The sequence below is a fragment of the Apiospora kogelbergensis genome (genome assembly GCF_038363985.1).
Source record: "Apiospora kogelbergensis strain CBS 113332 chromosome Unknown utg000006l_segment0_segment0, whole genome shotgun sequence".
Taxonomy (NCBI): Eukaryota; Fungi; Ascomycota; class Sordariomycetes; order Amphisphaeriales; family Apiosporaceae; genus Apiospora; species Apiospora kogelbergensis.
Genome location: NW_027117423.1, coordinates 128,742 through 148,124, shown reverse-complemented (window position 1 = coordinate 148,124; position 19,383 = coordinate 128,742). Strand labels below are relative to the sequence as shown.

Genomic DNA, 19,383 nt, shown 5'->3' with positions numbered 1-19,383 from the left:
TTCGACGTAGTCCTTGTATGTACTGTACTCTGTGTTTCACTCGCGGGAAGGGCAGCCTTATCTTTAAGTCCCCATCCCTGCAGCGAGACACGGCAAATGAACCTTGGCTAAAGCACGACACGATCAAGGTTACAGACGAATAATACGGTGCACCTTTTCATGAACAGCTCTATCGTGCAGTTCACTATCCGAAGAAGAAGATAAAGCCGGGTCGTTAATTAGTACATAATATATGTACATTGATGGCAAGTAGGCGGGGGTAAGAGGGAGACGGAGGGGGACAGAGAGAGCGAGGGGGAGAGAGTCAATCGAGCAAGAAGGTGGTGGTGTGTCCAAGACTTCTCAAGTCCTCTCTCGATCGATCAGTTCAATTGGGTTCGGCGTTCAGTTTGATACCTGCCCCCAAGTACCTCATGTAGCGTGATCCCAATTCACCCACTCAAATAAAGCCCAGCAGGCCTACCATGCGGCCAGCGCTGGGATCTGCAGTTGTTTCAAGACAGTCTACAGTATGTATCTGGTCGGGGTGTAGTAAGTGCATGTAGCGATAGACGCCAGACGCTGCCAGCTAAGTAGCTGCTTGCTACCAAACTGCTAGCACCCGTCTGATGTTTCCGTCCGGCAAGAGGCAATAAGTCGATGGCATGCTCTTCGCTCTACCGATCGAGATTTGATAAGCAAGTGATGGAATGGAAGCAAACAGCCAGCTAGCTATCTGGCCATTCTCCGAGGTACTATCGCAGAAGATAGACCGTCTTAGTCCAGTCGTCTAGCCGGGTGCCAAAGCAGAGCCATGGCCGTAGACGGAAGCTACAGATGGCGCCGGGTCTTTTTGGGCGAAGGCTTAAGCAGCATGTCGTCCCAAGTCCGTGGCTGAAGGCGACGTCCACCAACTGGTTGACCGGCCGTACTTTTTGCTTTTTCCGAACTGTGACGGGGCGGCATATAGCATCGCGCACATCGCATATCATATCGCCTTGCATCGCAGCGCAAATGGGCGACTGAGATGGGCTATTTGATAGGCTTAAATCCCCAGGGCTTGCAGGAAGGGGAGACAGATGAAATGTTCGGCAAGGGAGCTGGGCCAACAGCAGGCGAGCTAAGGGGGCGTTGGAACGAGGGGAAAGACTAGGAGCAACATGTATTCTGCTCGCTACCAATAGGAGGAGATTCCCCAGCCTTGACCAGAAGCCGCCTTCATGCTTGCAAGCCCACCATGACCAGGGTCGGCCATCATCATCGTTATTATCAACAGAAACAACCGACTCGACATATACACTAAGCAAACTCCTCAATGGGATATCCAGCTCCGATGGGATGCAGGTCTTCTCAGTCATGTGCCAGCCAGAACTCCAGCAGTAGAGAGACCGTTTTTTGTTGACGACGTATGCGTCAATGTGCGGGGGACGAATGACGAGTTTCCTCCTCTGACGAAGGGAAGACATGCCGCACGCAACACTGCCGCCGTTCGTTGTCAGTGCTTTGGCCGGTGCATTAGCGCCAGCCAGCCCCAAGCAGTGTTCCCACCCATCATAGGTACCGAGTTGTCCATCAATCATCCCCCCGCATGTTAACACTTTATCGCATACTACTTACTGCTGCGGCCGCCCCTCACAGCAACATGGAAGGTCTCCGTTGGACGCTATCAACCGCATATACTGCAGTCTGAAGCGGCGACATAGTTGGATGATGCCTGAACCGGAGGTTACATCAGTGTGCGATGATGGGGCCGCAACGGTTTGGGGGTCTGGTGTTAGAATTGTTTCTCGGCGCCTCAAGTTGAATCACTTGGAGAAGCTTGAAATGTTTCGCATAGGGCAAGATAAGCATCGAAGACGAATAAAGTTTGGAACTAAACATTTAACTCATCCGAGAAAGCGATCACGAAAGATACCTATCATATCGCGGATAGCGAGAGACATTGGTAGGAAAGCGGGTTGAGGTCAAGAAGGCGAGTTGGATGAAAAAGAAGGACTACTGTTAGATCCTATGGCAAATAGCAGGTGCGGTTGCTCCATGGTTCAGATTACTGCTGATATGCGATCACAGCCGTTGCGATATCGTCTCGGCCTCTGGGGTACTGTGGTTTTCATTCTGAGATAAGAAAATGCCCGATAAACTATACGGATCCCACTCATCATCCTCCCGGCGTCAAGGCGCTAAAGACAGATCTTCCCCAGTTGCCCAGACCTCCCTCTACCACGTAAGGATCGCCCGCCGCATGTCTGTGGGCCAAAGCCTTGCAAGTACGCTTGTTGATCCGTCAGAGCAATCGGATCAAACACGCCTGGGCGCGCCTTGCATGAGGCACAAGAGACTGTCGACTGTGCTTTGTTGCGTTACGGACGTGAGCGACATCGTTCGATATTGTACAGACCTCACCGACTCAATTGCTATTTTGGTCTCTTGAATTTGAGCTCAATGTGATTATACATATCCAAATGTCTCACATACGGCCAGGGGGAATCAGGCAAGCATCACATGAAATGGTGTTGGGGGCCGCGGCAGTGGTTCGTTCCTTTTGCGAGGAGTGATGAAGTCTCTTGTTCCTTCTTCTGCATAGCAGCCCGATGTCTAAAGGGATACATATTATATGCATTGAAGATCCCACGAGACTTGGCACGCTGATCTTCCTTCTCCTTGTCGTCGTGCCATTTGAAATATTGAAATTGGATATGTACATGCTCCAATATCACAATGCCAGCCACATGGAATACATTAAAGATGCTGCTGTGTCAGTGTGTTTAGCAGCGGAGACCAGCCACGGCGCAAGCCACAAACCACCACGTCATCAACGGGATGTGGGATTTCACATTGACGGCTCTTCTCCTGCATCAGTCTGACCCGACCCTTGTCACGACAACGAAGCAGCGCAGGAGCGGCTGGAGCAACAGCAGCATGCTACTTTTAGCTGCCTGCGGTCCCGGGTGGAGTTTGGGAATCCAAAAGAATTCGAGCTGATGCCAGACTTATTATTATGATTATGCGCACGTTTTCCCCAGCCGACTTCACTTTTCTTTGCCTCCCCCTCTGGTAAGACCGGGAAAGCCTAGGTTAGGTTACTCAACTCTCCCCATTTTAGGACTGGCTTCCTTCTACACGTGCACCCCCAGGACGAAGAACAATGCCATCCGATATCTGCTGGGGAGCATGCGTGGCCTTCTTTTTCTTAGCCGCAGCCGAGTGACTCGAAGCTTCTTGTTCCAGGCAGACGTGTTGACAGAAAGAAAAATCACCATACAGTTGATAAATGACGTGAAGGGGGTAAAAGGTCAAAGGACCCGGTGAGGACCCCCGTGGCTTGTTGTTAGTGTTTGGATCGCGGAACCTCGACCCTCGACGCACCAACAAATTGCCGCGACGAGATCGCTTTCAGGTTCAAGACAAGACACCCTCTTCTTGTGTGACACTGCCTGTCCAGCTAAACAACAGTGACGACCCAAAAAAAAAAACCACCAAAAATGCCCCAAGCAGCTGGCCATCAGCACTTGGATGCTGATGCACTGCACAATTATGGGCCAAAGTGCCGCCTAGCTCCCGTAGCCCGCCCTTTCACCCAACCCGACGGCGACGGCGACGACGGCCAAGACAACGCCATTCCGCCGGTGAACGCCCAGTTCTTCTACACCTCTGCGATTCCGATCGATGACCCTCTCTCTACCTCCACCATAGCGGGCGCCGCCGATGCGAAATCCGCCAAGGGCCTCGTCCTCCGCCCATTCTCCCGCGGCGACAACAATGCCCTGGAGAAGGCTTGGTTGGGTCTGGCCTCGGACGAGTACTGCCGAAACCACGACCAAGCGCGCCGTAACCGCAGCCCCAGCCCGTCCCTGGCCAAGGCGAACACCGAGAGGCTGGAGGACATCGTACACGATTTGGCCATCAAACACAAGGAGAAGCACGCCCGCGAAGGCCCTGGCCATGAGCTCACGCTACCCGGCCTCGATACGGTGCCAGATGCCGAGGCGGAGCTGCCCCTCTGCTGTCAAGAGCTCCTGTCGGATGTTGGTGTCCAGCTCCGCACCTCATTCTGCTCAGTAGCGAGAAAACGCCAGCTCGCGCTGGATAGGGATAGACTGGCTCGTGAGGTCATGATATACATGAAGACTCTCCGAACAGATGCTACCGCTTCTGTCACCCGCCGACATGCGTCCATGAGCCGCCCCAAATCCGAGTCTCTTGCGAAGGCTGCCCTTTTCTCGAATACCAAGGAGAACATATCTATAGCAGAGCACCTCAATGACGTCAGTCCCAGGGTCGCCGGCAGGAAGTCGGAATCGGAGTCCCAGAGCCGTCGGGGGTCGCAAGCGCGTTCTCCGTCTTCTGCCACAGCTCGCGGCTCTCCAATCGAGGCCCATGCAAGTAGCCCCATATCTGTCCGGGCCAGTGTCGCGGATGATGGCATCACGGGAACGCCGTTCGTTCGGGTCGGGACTCCAGAGACGATCCACTATTCACCATCCAACTCTCTTCCTCGAGGCCCATCGTCTTTGACCGAGACCAAAATGACGGCCGAGGAGAAGCCAACCACGGAACGGCCAATGTCGCCTGATCAATCTGCTTCCGAGATGCCATCGACCATGCCTGAGCGTGGTAGAAAGCCTAGAGCAAAGGCAGCTGCCTCAGTGCCTGTTGGTGTATCGAGACTTCATGAAGTGGCCTTGCCAACATTACAGATGAAACCGATATATTGGTCGCCAATCAATGACATTGCAGCTGTACAGCGGGCCACATGGTTTTACAAGTATATTTCTACCTACATCCAGCACAACCTGAATCTAACTAATGGTTTGACAGAGATACTATGATGCCTATTGATATAGCTGTGGCCAATCAGTTGGAAGCAGGCTACAGAGAGTTGAAGCCACATACAGAAACATGGCGCGACGAGCTGCGGTGCGCAGTGGAAGTTGGCCCGGATGGGGAAGAAAAGGTATCGCATCGCTTATGGCCAACGAACATGGACGAAGCCGCAAAATCAAAGGTGCCCCCGAACCAATAATTCCAAGCAACCCATTCTGTGCTGCGCGATGTTTCCGAGGTGAGGCGGCCGCTGAAGGAAACCTGTTGCCTTCTTCCAACGAGGACAATTTCATCCAGGACCAATCACACCGAAAGTACGACCAGTACCATGTCATCTACAAAGACAAGGACAGTGCTTTTCTTCTTAAGCCCAGCCTGAAACCATCGGCATACTACGGCCGAAGACCGGTAGCCAAGATTGCTAAAGGCATCACTATCGGCATTCCGGTTGTGCGAGGCTTCGACGCTGCAGCCTGGGCCAAGTTGCACGAGAAGAAGAAAACCCAGGGGCCCCATAATGCGACCCATCCAAGCTCTGCTGCTAGTGCCTCCCAGGAGAGCACCGGTCCAGGCGTCTGCCCGGGTTGCAGGACCGAGAAGGAACGCGGACAGGTAACAGACCTTGTGCTCGTTGCCCACGGCATCGGCCAGAAGCTAGCAGAGAAGGTGGAGAGCTATCACTTTACGCACGCCATCAACGCATTCCGAAGAGCAGTGAATATGGAGCTCGGGAGCGACGCAGTCCGGGCCGTTCTACGAGAGGGCCAAAACGGCATCATGGTATTGCCTGTCAACTGGCGTCAGAAACTCTCTTTCGAGGAAGGTGGTCCCATGAAGGAGGACGACAAGGCCGACTACATGCCCGAGGGCTTTGGCCTCAAAGACATCGAGCCCCCCACGATACCAGCGGTCCGATCCATGATATCGGATATTATGTTTGACATCCCCTTCTACATGTCACACCACAAGCCCAAGATGATAGCGGCTCTGGTCGGCGAAGCCAATCGAGTCTACAGGCTATGGTGTCGTAACAACCCAGGCTTCTCTCAACGGGGCCGGGTGCATATTATCGGGCACAGCTTGGGTAGTGCCATGGCTCTAGAAATTCTGTCATGGCAGCCAACCCTCACGCCCCCGTTGGATCTGGGCAAAGAGATGTCACTGCAGCACTTCGAGTTCGACACGAAAAACCTCTTCCTCGTGGGCAGTCCCTCGGCCTTCTTCCTCCTGCTCGAGCGGGGAGCTCTGATCCCACGAAGGGGCCGGCGCAAGCCAGGGGCCGACCCGGCCGACACCGTATCCAGCGACGTGGTCGGCGAAGCCGGGCAGTTCGGCTGCCTCGCCGTCGACAACGTCTACAACGTCCTGGCGCGGGAGGACCCGGTGGCGTACTTCCTCAACGGAACGATCGACCCCAAGTACGCGGCCAGCCTGAAGACGGCGTACGTGCCGAGCGCGACGACGACGCTGCTGCAGTCTATGGGCAACGCGGTGCGCAGCTTCGTGCCGGGGGCGGGGCCCAGCGCGGCGGCGCAGGCGGCGAACCCGGCCATGGCCAAGCCGGCGCCGGCGCTGCGGCTGCCGTCGCAGCTCGAGCTCGAGGTGCACGACTTCACGCGCGAGGAGGTGGCGGAGAAGAAGGCGTTCCTGCTCAACGACAACGGGCAGATCGACTTCTTCCTGCGCTCGGGCGGAGGGCCCCTCGAGCTGCAGTACCTCAACATGCTGAGCGCGCACTCGAGCTACTGGGCCAACCACGACTTCATCCGCATGTTCTGCATGGAGATCGGCAGGAAGCCGGGCAAGGCCAACACGCTGCCGGCTATGCGCGCGATGAAGGCGAAGAGGCGGGCTTTGCCGGATATGTCATGAGAGTGAAAAGAAAAAGAAAGAAAGGAAGAGGAAAGAACACTGCGAGAGTATTGTAGTAGTAGTAGACTGATGGGACTGCATGTTTCGGGGGTCGGCGTTGCATTGGTGTTTAAATTTGGACTTGACTGTTAGACAGACGCATAGCGAATACCCAGATGTTTTGGACTCTTCCTTTATTATTTTCAATTCACCCCCTTCCTGGGGCTTGTGCTAATTGCCCCTTTGGATTTTCCTAATACCCCTTGTTTCCCATCTATCATCACCTGGGTGGCCTATCCAAGCCACTTACTGCACGTGTATGTATACGCTTCTATTTCTTCAGGGCATTGAAAGCGCCGTTCACCACTGGCAGGATACGATGTTAGTTACACACGGGGAGGCTCATTTACTTCTGATTCAAAGGGGTTTCGAGACGGTGAACGAGAATAGCAATGACGTACAATCCGACCCCAAGGTGGCTCCTCCGCCAAAGACCATGGCGTTGCCGAACTTCTCTGCGAGCCCTTTGGCCCACTCGGCATGCTGGGAAGGAGGAACGTGATTAGTTTGTTGGTTGAAGCAAGTCTATTCCCGCACCTCTCCATCTCCTCGCAATGCACGGAGCAGGCAGGATAGATAGGGTAAGAAACAAGACGGGTGGGCAAACGAACTTTGCTGTGCTTCGGGTTGGCCGGGTGGTTGGGATCCTGCGCCTGCTGGGCGATGGCCTGCGGTAGTTCCGGGCTGACGTTGGGGGTGCGCCGCCGCCGTACCGGGCATCGACGTAGTTGCTTGGGTAGCCTCCGGGCGCCTTGTTGATTGTCAGCTCTCTTTCGTTATTTCCTCTTTTTTACCTCTCTCCCCCTCCCATCCAGGATCAGTAAGTAAGAACGGCAGCTGCGCAGTGTCCCCCCCTCAGCATAAAGATCCGGAGACGAAGAAGGAAGAGAGAGAGAGAGAGAGAGAGAGAGAGAGAGAGAGAGAGAGAGAGAGAGAGAGAGAGAGAGAGAGAGAGAGAGAGAGAGAGAGAGAGAGAGAGAGGGACAAGATCAATAGGGAGCTACTATCTCGTGAAGGAGGGGGGCTCAGGCTAAAACGAACCGGGAGCTGCGCCGTGATGGATGCGTACTGTTCCGGCCGGAGCGCGCCAGCGTTCCGGAGAACTTCGAGGTCTCTCCGGATGTTCTCGAGGGAGGCGTTGACCTGCGGGCCCTTTTCCGACATTGCAGATTCGGTCTAAAGTGCGATTACTACACACAAGTATTCTTTAGTGCAGGCTATGATACGACTGCTCTTGGTATTATAACACGATCGTCTTGGCTGTATGGATTCTCGTCGTCAGGTGTTTTTCTAACATATTGAACGTCAAGATTATTAGAGTTCCTGAAGTGTCAACTGGGCGATTATCCTCCCGCTTTTGTTGAGTGACGGACTGGTGACGCAATCGGACTCCGTCTAAATAGCGATTGCTTCCTCTCTCCTAACCTAGGGAATAGAACACACAATATTTCGCTTGAGGCTGTTCCACGATATCACCTCTGGTCTTACCCGACCTTCTTTTCGTTCAATTGAAGTGCTGGCTTAGAAGATAGTCGCGTTCCATGTGTACTCGCACAACAACGCTATGCACAACCCAGGGGGCTCGACACCGGTCCACAAGCGCAGGCACATCCAGGCATGCACACGGCCAATAAAGCTACTGCCATATTGAGACGAGCTCTTCTCCCCTGGTCCAAATCCCGAAATCGCCCATCGGTACTTACATATATGACGCCCTGTGCTTTCTCCAGCAAAACTGTTGGCTGATACAACGGTAGCTGCAAGGTGTGCCAGCCGCCGTGGTCTTGTGGTGAAATTGCAACTGGGAAAGAGATCCTTCCGTAGTGGCACGGGCGGCGTGCAGTTAGGGACCTTTCTTTCCCAGATGCCATAAGTAATCTTATTATTTATTGATCTGTATGCGCCGTAGGAGCGAACATCTAGCCAGCCGGAAAGCCCCCTACCACGTGTGGGTGGATGGGTGGGCGTACCAGGCTTGGTTTGTTGGTGTCTCATCTTTATCAAAAAGGGGTTGTCGCGACCACTGGCTCTCTGCCTTCGAGAAAGGTGTTTGCGATCTGGAAAGATAACGACATGGTGGTACTTGACAGGGTAATCGAGTACCGACGGGCCTCTCGCTGTATTGGGACCTTAGATGCATATCCACCCATACATATATCCCCGGGAAGATTGGTACTGTAGAGGTCCCCCACAAGACCTCGACGATTTGTCACTTGTTCGTGCAGGGGGTACGAACAGGTCCCCGGGACAAGTCCCCGGAACGAAGCTGCGCTCCCGCGGTATCTCCTCATATGTCTGCTCTAGCGTCATTGTAACGCACGACTGCGACCCAAGGTGGGTGGGCTCGCATGACTGCGCATCCAAGGCGCAGTGAGAATCCTTCCGGAACGTTGGATGGGGGAACTGAAGGTTGTGACGTTTCTGCAACGCCGCTTCTATCAGCCTTAGCGGTTCTAGCCGTGGTTTTCTAGATCCATACGGGGCGTGCAGCACATGAATATCGAGGACTCCTTTATCGGGACTTTCAAAAAATAGGTCAAAGGTAGGGGTATTAAGATTGGAAGTTAGGGCTTAGGAGGACACTATTTCTTCAAGATGTCATAATGTAACACCAGGCATCCCTAGGCTTCCTCCGTCCCAATGGGATCCGCGCTTGATTGAGCAACGGGAAGCAAGTGCGGATCAAGGTATGTCTGCATGGAATAGTTCCCAGAGGCGGTTCAACCTAATAGGGAAAATAACTACGCCAAGTCGGCATGGTGCCACTTCATCGCTAGAAGAGACGGCGCCTATGGGCGAGTGTGGATATACTGTACGGCTTCCTCCTACTCCAATAGTAGCTGCTCCAAAGGGGATATGGGGATTAGCTTAGGAAACCTTGCCCTAGCCAAGATTCAGGAGAGCGGGTTTCGCACCATCAACCGCGAACCGCAAGACCACCCCCGACACAGCAGGTGACACGCCGTTCATAGACCAGCCATGCATGGCTAGCTCGACATCGGGGCAATGATGATGGTGTTGATGCCGAGGTGAACTAAAACCCCGGTGGCGGCTACCCATAAGAGCGAGAGCGCGGCGTGGTCCTCACGCGCAGGGGGAGGGTGTGTTCCATGGAAGGCACAACAAGCATGGGCCTTGCTCTGTCATATCTCCAACCAGGGGGTACCCATCAAGCAAATTTGTCAGTCACTTCCGTCGGTCAGGGGGTAACACACCCGACACCCGAATTAGAAGTGACGTCGAAGGTGGCCAGTTGGATGGCCCTCGGAGACTATCTGCGTGGGGCATTCAGTGGCTCATACTCTCCTTGCTCAGGACTCGAAGCCCGTACGAGCATACCTGCCCTTGGGTACTTCCGGGCCAACCCTCTCCCCGTCCTGGCTGAACTGGCCTGGTCCGTTCTAAGCGAAAGCGACAACTGGCAACTGGAGATCATTGTTAGGGCTTGGCCTGTGGTCTGGAGTTTGTGCCTTGATGCTGCGAGTGAATCCTACTTATTCATCAAGGGGAGTTTCCTTCTGGGCTTGACGTAACCGTTCATGGAAAGTGGAAGGAGGAAGGTACTTTCGGACAAATAACTTGTGCGGACAACATACTTGCTAACGAACAAGCTCCTGGCACCAAAGGCTCCGGGCACAGTCACATGCGCTCCGTTCATGCCGGCCAGTAAATCGAATATCTTGGCGTCGTCCGTCGTCTTCACCCATGCGGCAGGATTATTAAACCGGTTTTAGCTCTTGTCTATTGTCGTTGGCTGAGATCGGCTTATTAGTCCGCCCTCCCGTCACCCAGGTCATCGTCGTCGCATCGCGTTCCATGTACATAGGGGGTAGTAAGGTTGATGGATCGGTTCCGAGTGCGCGGTCCCGAAAGGAACAAGCTGTGGTCTCCTCCGCCTGCTGCTGCTTGCTTGCTGCCTGGATATTGAGGCACAGGAAGTGAATAAGGTGTGGGATAAGTACCTTGCAGGAAGCGTTCTGTCAAGGGTACGTTTGCGGCACATAACAACTTGCAGCACCTGGCCATTGGTCCCGTCCTGCTCCCCCCTTGTCACCCTCCCCTTGAATAGAAGCACCAGAATAAAATAAAATAAGTGCGAGCTTTCTCCAAAGTGATACCTGGTCAGGGGGCCCCACACCCTGGCGAATATAATGTCTCTTAAGTAGCCGGCTCGTAAGGTCAAATAAAACGCCCGTAGACGCGTGAAGGAAGCGAAGGCGCGACTGAGGGAAGCGCTTAAGAATCCTTCTCATAACACCCAAGCGCGGGTCGGCTCTCCTGACCGGAGGAAGAAGAAGACGAAGAAGAAAAAGGGGGCTCTGTCGCGACTGGCTGGTGAATATCACGTAAATTATGACGAATTTGGCGCTGCGATATATCATCTACCTTGGAAAAACACCTTGTATCTATTATCTGCCAATGGCCTTCTCACAGCCTCGACATGAATCGATGGTTATGTATCAACTAGTGTCGGGAAGTCGAGGAGGCGTGAGGGCATAGCCATAATCGCCGCGGCTGGCATAGTGTTTCTCGGGCTGTTACTATACAGCCACAGTAACTCCCTCTCTCATAGCTTCTATATATAGCAGCAGCTATATTCTCAAGGCCATATGTTGTCACACATTCTTGGCCGGACCTACTTAGCCACGGGCGTCCCAGCGGAGGCCCATAACTTCTACGACTTGGCCATCACTTCATATCCGTCTAACTGTCTCTCGGGGACAAGCACGCCGTTCCGATCCTAATTGAAACTTATGGTCGGCAGTCGTCTATTGAGAAGATGCGAGTGTGTGATAGAGTGACGGGTGGGGGCGTGCGAAGTGATCTGGGCCAAGACACATTGCAATATAGTAGTTGCCCACCACTACATACATCACGCTGGCAGCTGGAGAAGAGCAATGATGTGACATACTTACTGGCTGGCTCTCCTACTACTAAGCAGCTGAACATACGAGTTAGAAAACCATTGGGTGAGCGCATTTCCATGATCATGATACTCCTCTCTCGCGCGTATGTGTGTAACCATGAAGATCACTAGACTCTCGTATTAATGGTCAGCTTCTCTTGTGTAGCCAGTCTGCAGCCTATGAGAAGAGACCTCGTTCGATGCTGACGGCGAGGGGTTGGCAGCAACCTACCACCTTGTGTAACGAAGGACAACTCACCATCAACGGGCAACATCGTCATGCGGACATGTATGTATGTAGGGGGCTCCATAGTTCTTCTGGAGAGGAGTCGTCGTTCGGTAGTATTTTGCGAATCTGCTTAAGAAGAGGTCGGGTTTACATAAGGGCGCGCCTCAGCTGCGCGGGGCACGATTGCAGAATCGGGCTGACTGCATTAGAGTATGGAGTATTTCGAACCAGCCTTATACCCACGCACGTAACAGAGCCAATCGTGTGTGTGCGTGGAGAGGAACGAGACAAAACAGAGAGAGAAACAGGTGGAGGGAGGAGCGTCTGTTCTGGGCAGGCTAGCTGGATCGGGGCGATACAGTCCAAGGAGGGAGGACGAGCTGGTACATAGTTGACCGCTCCTTTTTGGTGGCAGCTCAACCTTCGTCCGCCAAATACGGCGGAGATAACGCCCAGAGATCGAAAGGGGGGAAGGGGAGGGGAGGGGAGGGGAGACGGAGCGCATTGCGAAATTGAAGTAGATGACCCAGCAAAAGACCATTTCACTGTTTCATTTCACCATCGATCTCTGCATATACCATTGACCTGAAATTCATGCGAAGAGGAGGGGGAGGAAGAGAGAGAAGCTGCAGCACTCTTTTACTTGCTGATTTACGAGTTCCGGCATCCTTTGGCCGACTAGTTCGTTCCTGATGGGGCAGCGACAAGACAGTTCACGTGTGGCGGCGGCACAAACAACAAAGCAGAGTTATTCCCGGAAAGCATCGTTCTTTTTCCCCAGAGGATCGGGAACCAGTCAGAAGACAAGAAAGTGTCCCCTCCCCAATTCCGAGCATGCACAAGCAGAGACGAGGCGTAAAACTGGCGCGCGCGCGGGCAGGTGGCCGGCGAGATGGCTCACGCCTGTTGGGCGGGCGGGCGGGCGGCGCATCTGTCAGCACTTTCTTTGGGAATAATCTCACACATTCAATCCGACTCCTTTCGCTGGCTGGCGGCTGGGGCATCGGGCGAGGGGGTGATACTCATCCTAACCCCCTGCTGTGTGTGCCCTGGCTGGCCCTGTGACGAACGTTCGGGACTTTGTCCAATGGTATCACAAACCCAGGGGCTGAATTCTTCTTTGTCAGAACCTTGTTGATCTTCCTTCTTTCTGTACATGCGTCAAAGGCATTGTGTGTGTGTGTGTGTGTGTGTGTGTGGACTGGCACCCTCATCAGGAAAGTACATGCATGCATGCATATATGCTACAATTCAATGTCTTCCTTGTATGCGTATTTCTCCCAGGTGTGGTGGACATGAAGAATGATACATGACTGTGTTGTTGTCAAAAATGGCGGGGGATGGCTTGTATATCGAGTTTTGCGAAAGATGGCCGTGATTAGCACCCATTGGACACCAGAGGTCAAAATTAGCTTAGCTTTGGCCTTTCCTGCTTCCTTTCCCCTTCCCCTCTCGTCCAATTGAAGCAAAATACCAAGGTACTTAGTTGTGGTTAGATACCAGGGGTTCTGCATCCTAATCCGGCCGGCCGGCGAGCGAGCGAGCGAGACAAGAGACGATGGATCCCACCCAGCAAATCCATGGATGGCAGATCCAAAATCCTACATGGCGTTGCATTGGGCCTTTTCTTTTGGAATTGACAGCAGCGGTGGGTGGAGATTGCCAGTTTCAATTTCCATTTTCTGGCTTCTGGGCTCTGAATGGGCTTTTGGTGGGTTTGGTTTAGTCGATCAACAGATAGGTAGACAGCTCACTTGGTCAATGGAATTGGTGAATCTTACATAAGCTAATCTTTTGCATGTGTGTCTTCCTTATGTACATGAATGGGGGCCGGTGAGCAGGGGGGGGAGGTCTTTGGCGAGCAGGCCAATGAGAAAGGCCCGGTCATTAGGATGAACGATGAACCCCCACCGCCCCCTTTGGATGGCGTGCCACTCTGCTGCAAGCAAGACGACAGAACAGCCAGAAAGGGCAAGTGGTACTAGACCGTGACCGCGGCACGACGTGGGACGACGAGGTTACACAAGACCAAGGACAAGATAGCCGACTGCCGCCCTCAGGGTATGATATGATGCTACGTGTTTTGTGTGTAACGCCGGGGACTAGTAGTATATCTCTCCGGGAAAGAGTCACAGTGGAAACGCCCACTAAGCCGGAGGAGGACAAAAAAGGCGTTGGGGCTTTAGTTCCTCCGGAAGGGATCCAGTCGGGGGATCCAGCGAGCGTCCATGTCATCCCGTCCCCAGATCGATTGTAGGGCATAGCAGCTAGGCCTAGGCATAGCATACCTAGTCTGGCTGAGAGAGAAACTACGATTCCTGCTGCTCCTCCCCGTCCTGTAGTTCGTCGTACACGGTAAAAATCGACTGTGCCGTACCGTGCACCTCGGGTATCCAGCCAATCAGCAATGCGCCTCGCAGCGGCGCCAATCAGACAATCAGGTGTTGGCATATACCCGCGGAGACCAGAGAAACAAAGAGTCAAAGTGGTGCTCGAGAGCCAAAAGTGTCGAGTTCCCGTCCTCGCATTTGACCCGCTGTGGATGCGGGCAATGGCCACACAGGGGGTCTTAGCAGACGATTTTCTCAACCACCTGCACAGGAATTGTGGCGTGATTCTACTCGGCTCTTGCCGGCTGCCTGGAGACATGTTTAGCTAATGTGGAATGACATGCTGTTTTATTATGTCATGTTATCTCTTTTCAACCAACTACGCCAGGCTGCTGCGTCTCTTATCGTCCAATGCCAAATCCGAGATGAGCCAGATGAATCGGGAAATGGATCATGGGAGGCGGACGGGGTAGGCAAGGCTCAAGCCGGCTTACATGCTTACAAGGGTCCCAGGTCCAGGTTTCCTCTTACTGCATTTGGTAATCATGTGTTCCAGGTGAAACAGAGGAATGAGGCGTCGCCTTGAGCCCCTGCGCTACCTACCTTCTCCCCTTTCGAGGTCAATGCCGCCCCCAAGAGCGTGCGAAAAAAAAAGAAGGGGGAACGAAGGAACACGAATCCCACGTAAACGCGCTCTTGCTCGCCTCCCTCCTGTCGGGTCGTGCACATGGCCAGAATGCGGGGGTGTTTTTGAATTGTCTCTGTCAGAAGGAAAAGCAATGTCAGAACTCTCTCTACATACCTTCAGACCGCCATCTGTCTTTGCTCGCAATTGGAGGAGAACTTCCAAGTGATGGTCAATCAAGCAGGCAGACAGGTCATCATAGCAAAGGCTCAGTCTCCCAACTACCTCTGTCTGCACGGCATGGAAAATGTGAATAGCAAGCGGGAACCTGCGTACCTGCGCCTGTCATCTTTAATCCAACAAGTCCAGGGCCCCCGCCGATTTTAATGGACCTCGTTCGGTTCGGGAGCGGGAGTCCTTTGCAACTAGCACTTCCTTAGCCAGCAATTAAGGTTGGGGGTTTGGAGGAGGATCTGTCTTTGCGGTTGTAACAATGCCCGGGATGTCATTCGGCAGGGCGCACAGCGGTCGGTGGGCGTAAGCTGAGCTGGGCTCTTCTGTGTCTAGTCGATCAGGGGTTCCCGTCAAGCCGGGGTTTGAAATGAACCGACGGAGTTCTAGGGGGAGAGCGAGATCCTGTGTCTAGTGTGTATAGCAATCTCCCTACGGATCTATAACATCACGTAATTGAGGCGAACCTCTCTCTGCCTGGAGTATGTAGGAGAATGCACATCTTCCTCGCTTCTGCGGCATGCAATGCAGGTCGATGCACCACCCCTGACTAGCGGGGGCCTCCAAGTGTCTTCGTCACCCGCCTTTTCGACGTGTGTTTCTGCTTGCGCTCTCAGGACAATGGCGGCTGAGGGCTTAGATGGCAGGTAGTACTGGGTTGTTGATCTCGTTGAGTTATTCCCGAGATTGTGGGTGGTGGGCTTCTCTGCGAGATGGTCCTTCTCTGGACCGGGAATAGACCCAGGGGGCGGGTGGGTGTCCTTCCAATGGTAGATAATTTACCGAAACAATGGACACCGTTTTCTTGGCCTTGTCCTGATTCTTTTTTTCTTCTTCTTCTTCTCCCTAGGAGTCTGGGGGTGGCCCGCCAGGGGTGGCCTGCCTGGAGGGCAGCGCCTCTTCAACAGCAGCAGCAGGTTCTCTCTCTTGGGCTCCTTGCCGGGTGGTGCCTGGGCGCTGGAGCTTCTTCTTCCCTTGCTGTGCCGCAAACCTGCACAGGGCACACGAGCAGGGCTAGCTAGCCTGCTCGTTGCTCGGAGAGAACAAGAGCTCGGACTTTACAGTGAGTGTGTACTGTACTGTGGTTGTCAGCAGTGTGGTCAAAACGGTCTCGGCGGCTCAGGTGTGTTGTATTCTCAGGCCTGTCCCCGTTCTCCTGCTTAGTTAAGGGCGATCGGGAGTCGAACCCAGCCGTAGCCGGTGGCAAAGAACCCAGGCGCGAAGTGGGTTCTGCGCTGCATCACAGTCATGTAGTCAGTCGTTTTGGGCCGTTGTGAGGGACTTTGTAGTTTCTGGCTGCTGATTGCCTAGTAAAGGTACATGGACGAGTCTCAACTCGATAAGGCCAATGGTCCCCTTCTCAAACATCCCCTTTTCTTCTCATTATCTCCATGTAATGTAATATGTATGCTTGTGCTTTTGTTCTTGTTCTTCTTGTATGTATGTAATTGTTGTACATTGCCGGGGGGTATGATTGATCGATACCAAAGCCCACGCAAATATGCAGTCCAGAGGAAGCCACCTCGATGCAGTTCGTTTCCCAGTTGTCTTCCGCCCGGAAGATGATGTCCAATACCCAAATAATCATGAAGGTATCTAGCGCGTAATGTTCGAGGTTTCCCTCCCTAATTCAGGGAAACCCGAAAAAAACAAATAGTCGTAACCATAAGAACCCCCAATTAACTCCAGAATTCCATGCTCTCTCTCGCGCGCGATCCGTGTGTTACATATGTCGCCGGAGTAAGGTCGACGCAGGTTCCAGCACGCTCAGGTTAGGACTGCGCGTCTGCGAAGCCGTGAGCGGCGGCAGCTGCGCGGACGGGATTTGGCCGAGCCTCGAGGACGAGGCGCGGGCACTGTGAAGATCGTAGCCATCGTTGCGTACGTTGAGCGTGCTGATGTCAAATCTCTTGGAGCATCCGTCTTCCATGTGTCTGTTGATGGTTATCCGTTAGCATTCTTTCCATGTGTAATGTAGTGGCGGGCGATTTGAGTGCGCGGAAAAGACTTACCTTCGGAGAGTGTCTTTTCGAGCAAAGGTGCGGCTGCAGAAGTCGCACTTGTGGTTGCGCTCCTTCATGTGCACGCTTTGGTGGTGGCGCGAGAGGTCCGTCTTCCGCACGAACTTCTTGGTGCAGCCCTCGACCTGGCAGGGGAAGGGGTACTCCCGCTTCTCGTCGTGCGTCTCGAGGTGGGCCTTGAAGTTGTAGCTGCGGCTGAACAGCTTGCCGCACCCCTTGACGTCGCACTGGAAATTGGCCTCGTCCCGGGTCGTGAGGCGGCGCTGTTTCGTGCGCGGCGCCCGGTGAGACGACGAGGCGGCGGCGGCTGCTGCTCTCGAAGACAGAGACGTCGGCCTCATCTCGGGCGGCGGCTCCAGGTAGCTCGAGCTAGCCGACCGGTACGGGTCTGCAGCGTCCAGCGGCGGGAACTCGGGCCTCGACGACCACGGGTGCGAGGGGGCTCCGTCATGTAGTTGGAGCTGCTGCTGGCGGCGGAGCTGTAGCCGCTCATGGTCACGGGCAGTGCATGCTGGGAATGGGGAGAAGGGTATTGCGATGCCTCCGGGGGGCTGCGGTAGCCGGAATGGTGGCTCTCCATTTTCATACGCGGCGCCGGAGAAACACTATGCGGGTAGGGATAATTGCTCGCAGCCACGGGCTCCGGAGTGTGTGACAAAGCCCTGGAGTTGTGGTGGTAATCGTGGTGGTGATGGTGTTGTTGTAGTTGAGCGTGGGATGAATGGGGTGAAAAAGCTTCGTGTATGTAAGCTGGCTGCTGAAGGGTGGTGTCGTACCCGGCAAACGTGTCGTAGTCCATAGAGGGAATGGTCGGAGGAACGCCCGCAGAAGAGGAGTTATGCAGCATGTTGGGCTCGTTCCACTCAGCAGCTGAAGAGGTCATGGAGTCTAAAGAGGGAAGAGAAGGCTCCGGATTCATGCTGCAAATCTGGTCATATATGAATTCGAGCTTGTAAACGTTGTCTCCCAGATCAGGGGAAGGGTAGTCCGTATATGGCGAGGATACGGGAGATCTCGTCAGTGAAGGTGGTGAGTGATGCTCCATTTGGCCTGTGGTCCGGGGGGTTGTAGCTAGGAGAGGAGCGGTGGGATTATATCCGAGTTGTTCAAAGTCCGGAGGATTCAGATGGTGGTCCAACGCAACGACAGAGCTGATGGTGGAGAGAGTGAAGGAGAGAAAGCGAGCAACTATGTACCCAGGCGACTGATTGTATAAGCGCTGCACGACTTTTCGGAGTTTGGACAGAAAGAAGTGTGTGAAGTCTTTCATATAGTCTTGCTAACCGTGTGCCAGACTAGTTGCATGTAGACGCGGGCATTGGTAGGAATAAGTATATGTAAGAAAAGGACCCTGTTTTGTCTGACCTCACCCCCGGGGCGTCGACCCGGCAGCCTCCCAGGGCAGTAAAAGCGAAGTGATCAAATAGGCAATCCACACTGCCTCACTCTATGCCCCTCAACCATGTCCAGAAGACGCGCCGAGAACAGATTATAGGCATGTTAAAGATGGGGAGGTGCGGACTGGGTATCGCATCGCACCGCAACGACCCGCGGCGCCTATGGCCCAAGGCAGAATCGGGGAAATCAGAGCTTGTGATGCTAAGTGGTGTTACCCCATACCATCTCATAAGGCAGGCTTCTGCCTGTTGATCATTTCGAGTAGTCTCATCTAGTTGCACCGGCCTGGGGGGGTGGTCGAGTCCCGCAGCGGGTACGACGACCGCTGCGTCCTTTCTCATGCCATGGCATGCCATCCCATGCTGTGGTTGAGCAATATGGTCTGTAAGTACACTGCTTGCTGCTGGAGAGATTGGGGGGTAGAGGGGGGAGCAGCAGGGCCGGGGGATACATACATACTGTAGAATACCTTGCATATAGAGAGCCCAGAAAGGCAATTCGGCAATCATGTGTAATAGGCTGGGTGGGCCTGGACAGCATCCATCCTGGATACCCACACCCACAGTACCGGTGTATGCATTTGGCTGGTAGGCAAGCAGGGTGCCAGCTAGAAGTACATACTTGAGGCAGATCCTGGTAGCAGCTCGGTAGAACTGCGAATCAGCTGCGAGCCAAATACTCCCCGGCCAAGAGAGGCAAAACAGCAGGCACACGATGCACAGGGCCTGCTGGTGCTGGGCGTGTGTAAGTAGCTACGTAGATAGCACTACGCATGCAATGCAGGCCATAGTAGATTAAGTAATCCTGGCCGCATGGGATTCAGGTCATACGGCGAAGGAAGCCAACGAGGGATGTACTTTGTGATGGCGGGTATAAGCGCGACAACTGGGGAGCTAACCTAATATCTCTTCTCGCTGGCGAGACCAGGG

General features: G+C 53.9%; 3 protein-coding genes across 3 annotated transcripts; 1 reads left to right on the top strand and 2 right to left on the bottom strand.

Annotated features, from left to right (window-relative positions):
• Nucleotides 1-3,461: 3,461 nt before the first annotated feature.
• Nucleotides 3,462-6,675, top strand: PG998_008847 (DDHD domain-containing protein; the record flags this gene model as incomplete). Its single annotated transcript, XM_066875663.1, has 2 exons — nucleotides 3,462-4,744; nucleotides 4,824-6,675. The coding sequence occupies 2 exons, from the start codon at nucleotides 3,462-3,464 to the stop codon at nucleotides 6,673-6,675; spliced, it is 3,135 nt and encodes a 1,044-aa protein (XP_066727819.1).
• Nucleotides 6,676-7,071: 396 nt separating this feature from the next.
• On the bottom strand, nucleotides 7,072-7,878 carry PG998_008846 (uncharacterized protein; the record flags this gene model as incomplete). The annotated part of the gene is made up of 3 exons (XM_066875662.1): nucleotides 7,072-7,197; nucleotides 7,326-7,382; nucleotides 7,756-7,878. The coding sequence occupies 3 exons, from the start codon at nucleotides 7,876-7,878 to the stop codon at nucleotides 7,072-7,074; spliced, it is 306 nt and encodes a 101-aa protein (XP_066727818.1).
• Nucleotides 7,879-16,758: 8,880 nt separating this feature from the next.
• PG998_008845 (uncharacterized protein) lies at nucleotides 16,759-18,101 on the bottom strand (the record flags this gene model as incomplete). The annotated part of the gene is made up of 4 exons (XM_066875661.1): nucleotides 16,759-16,969; nucleotides 17,048-17,319; nucleotides 17,381-17,409; nucleotides 17,435-18,101. 4 exons carry the CDS (start codon nucleotides 18,099-18,101, stop codon nucleotides 16,759-16,761), a joined length of 1,179 nt encoding a protein of 392 aa, XP_066727817.1.
• Nucleotides 18,102-19,383: the final 1,282 nt, after the last annotated feature.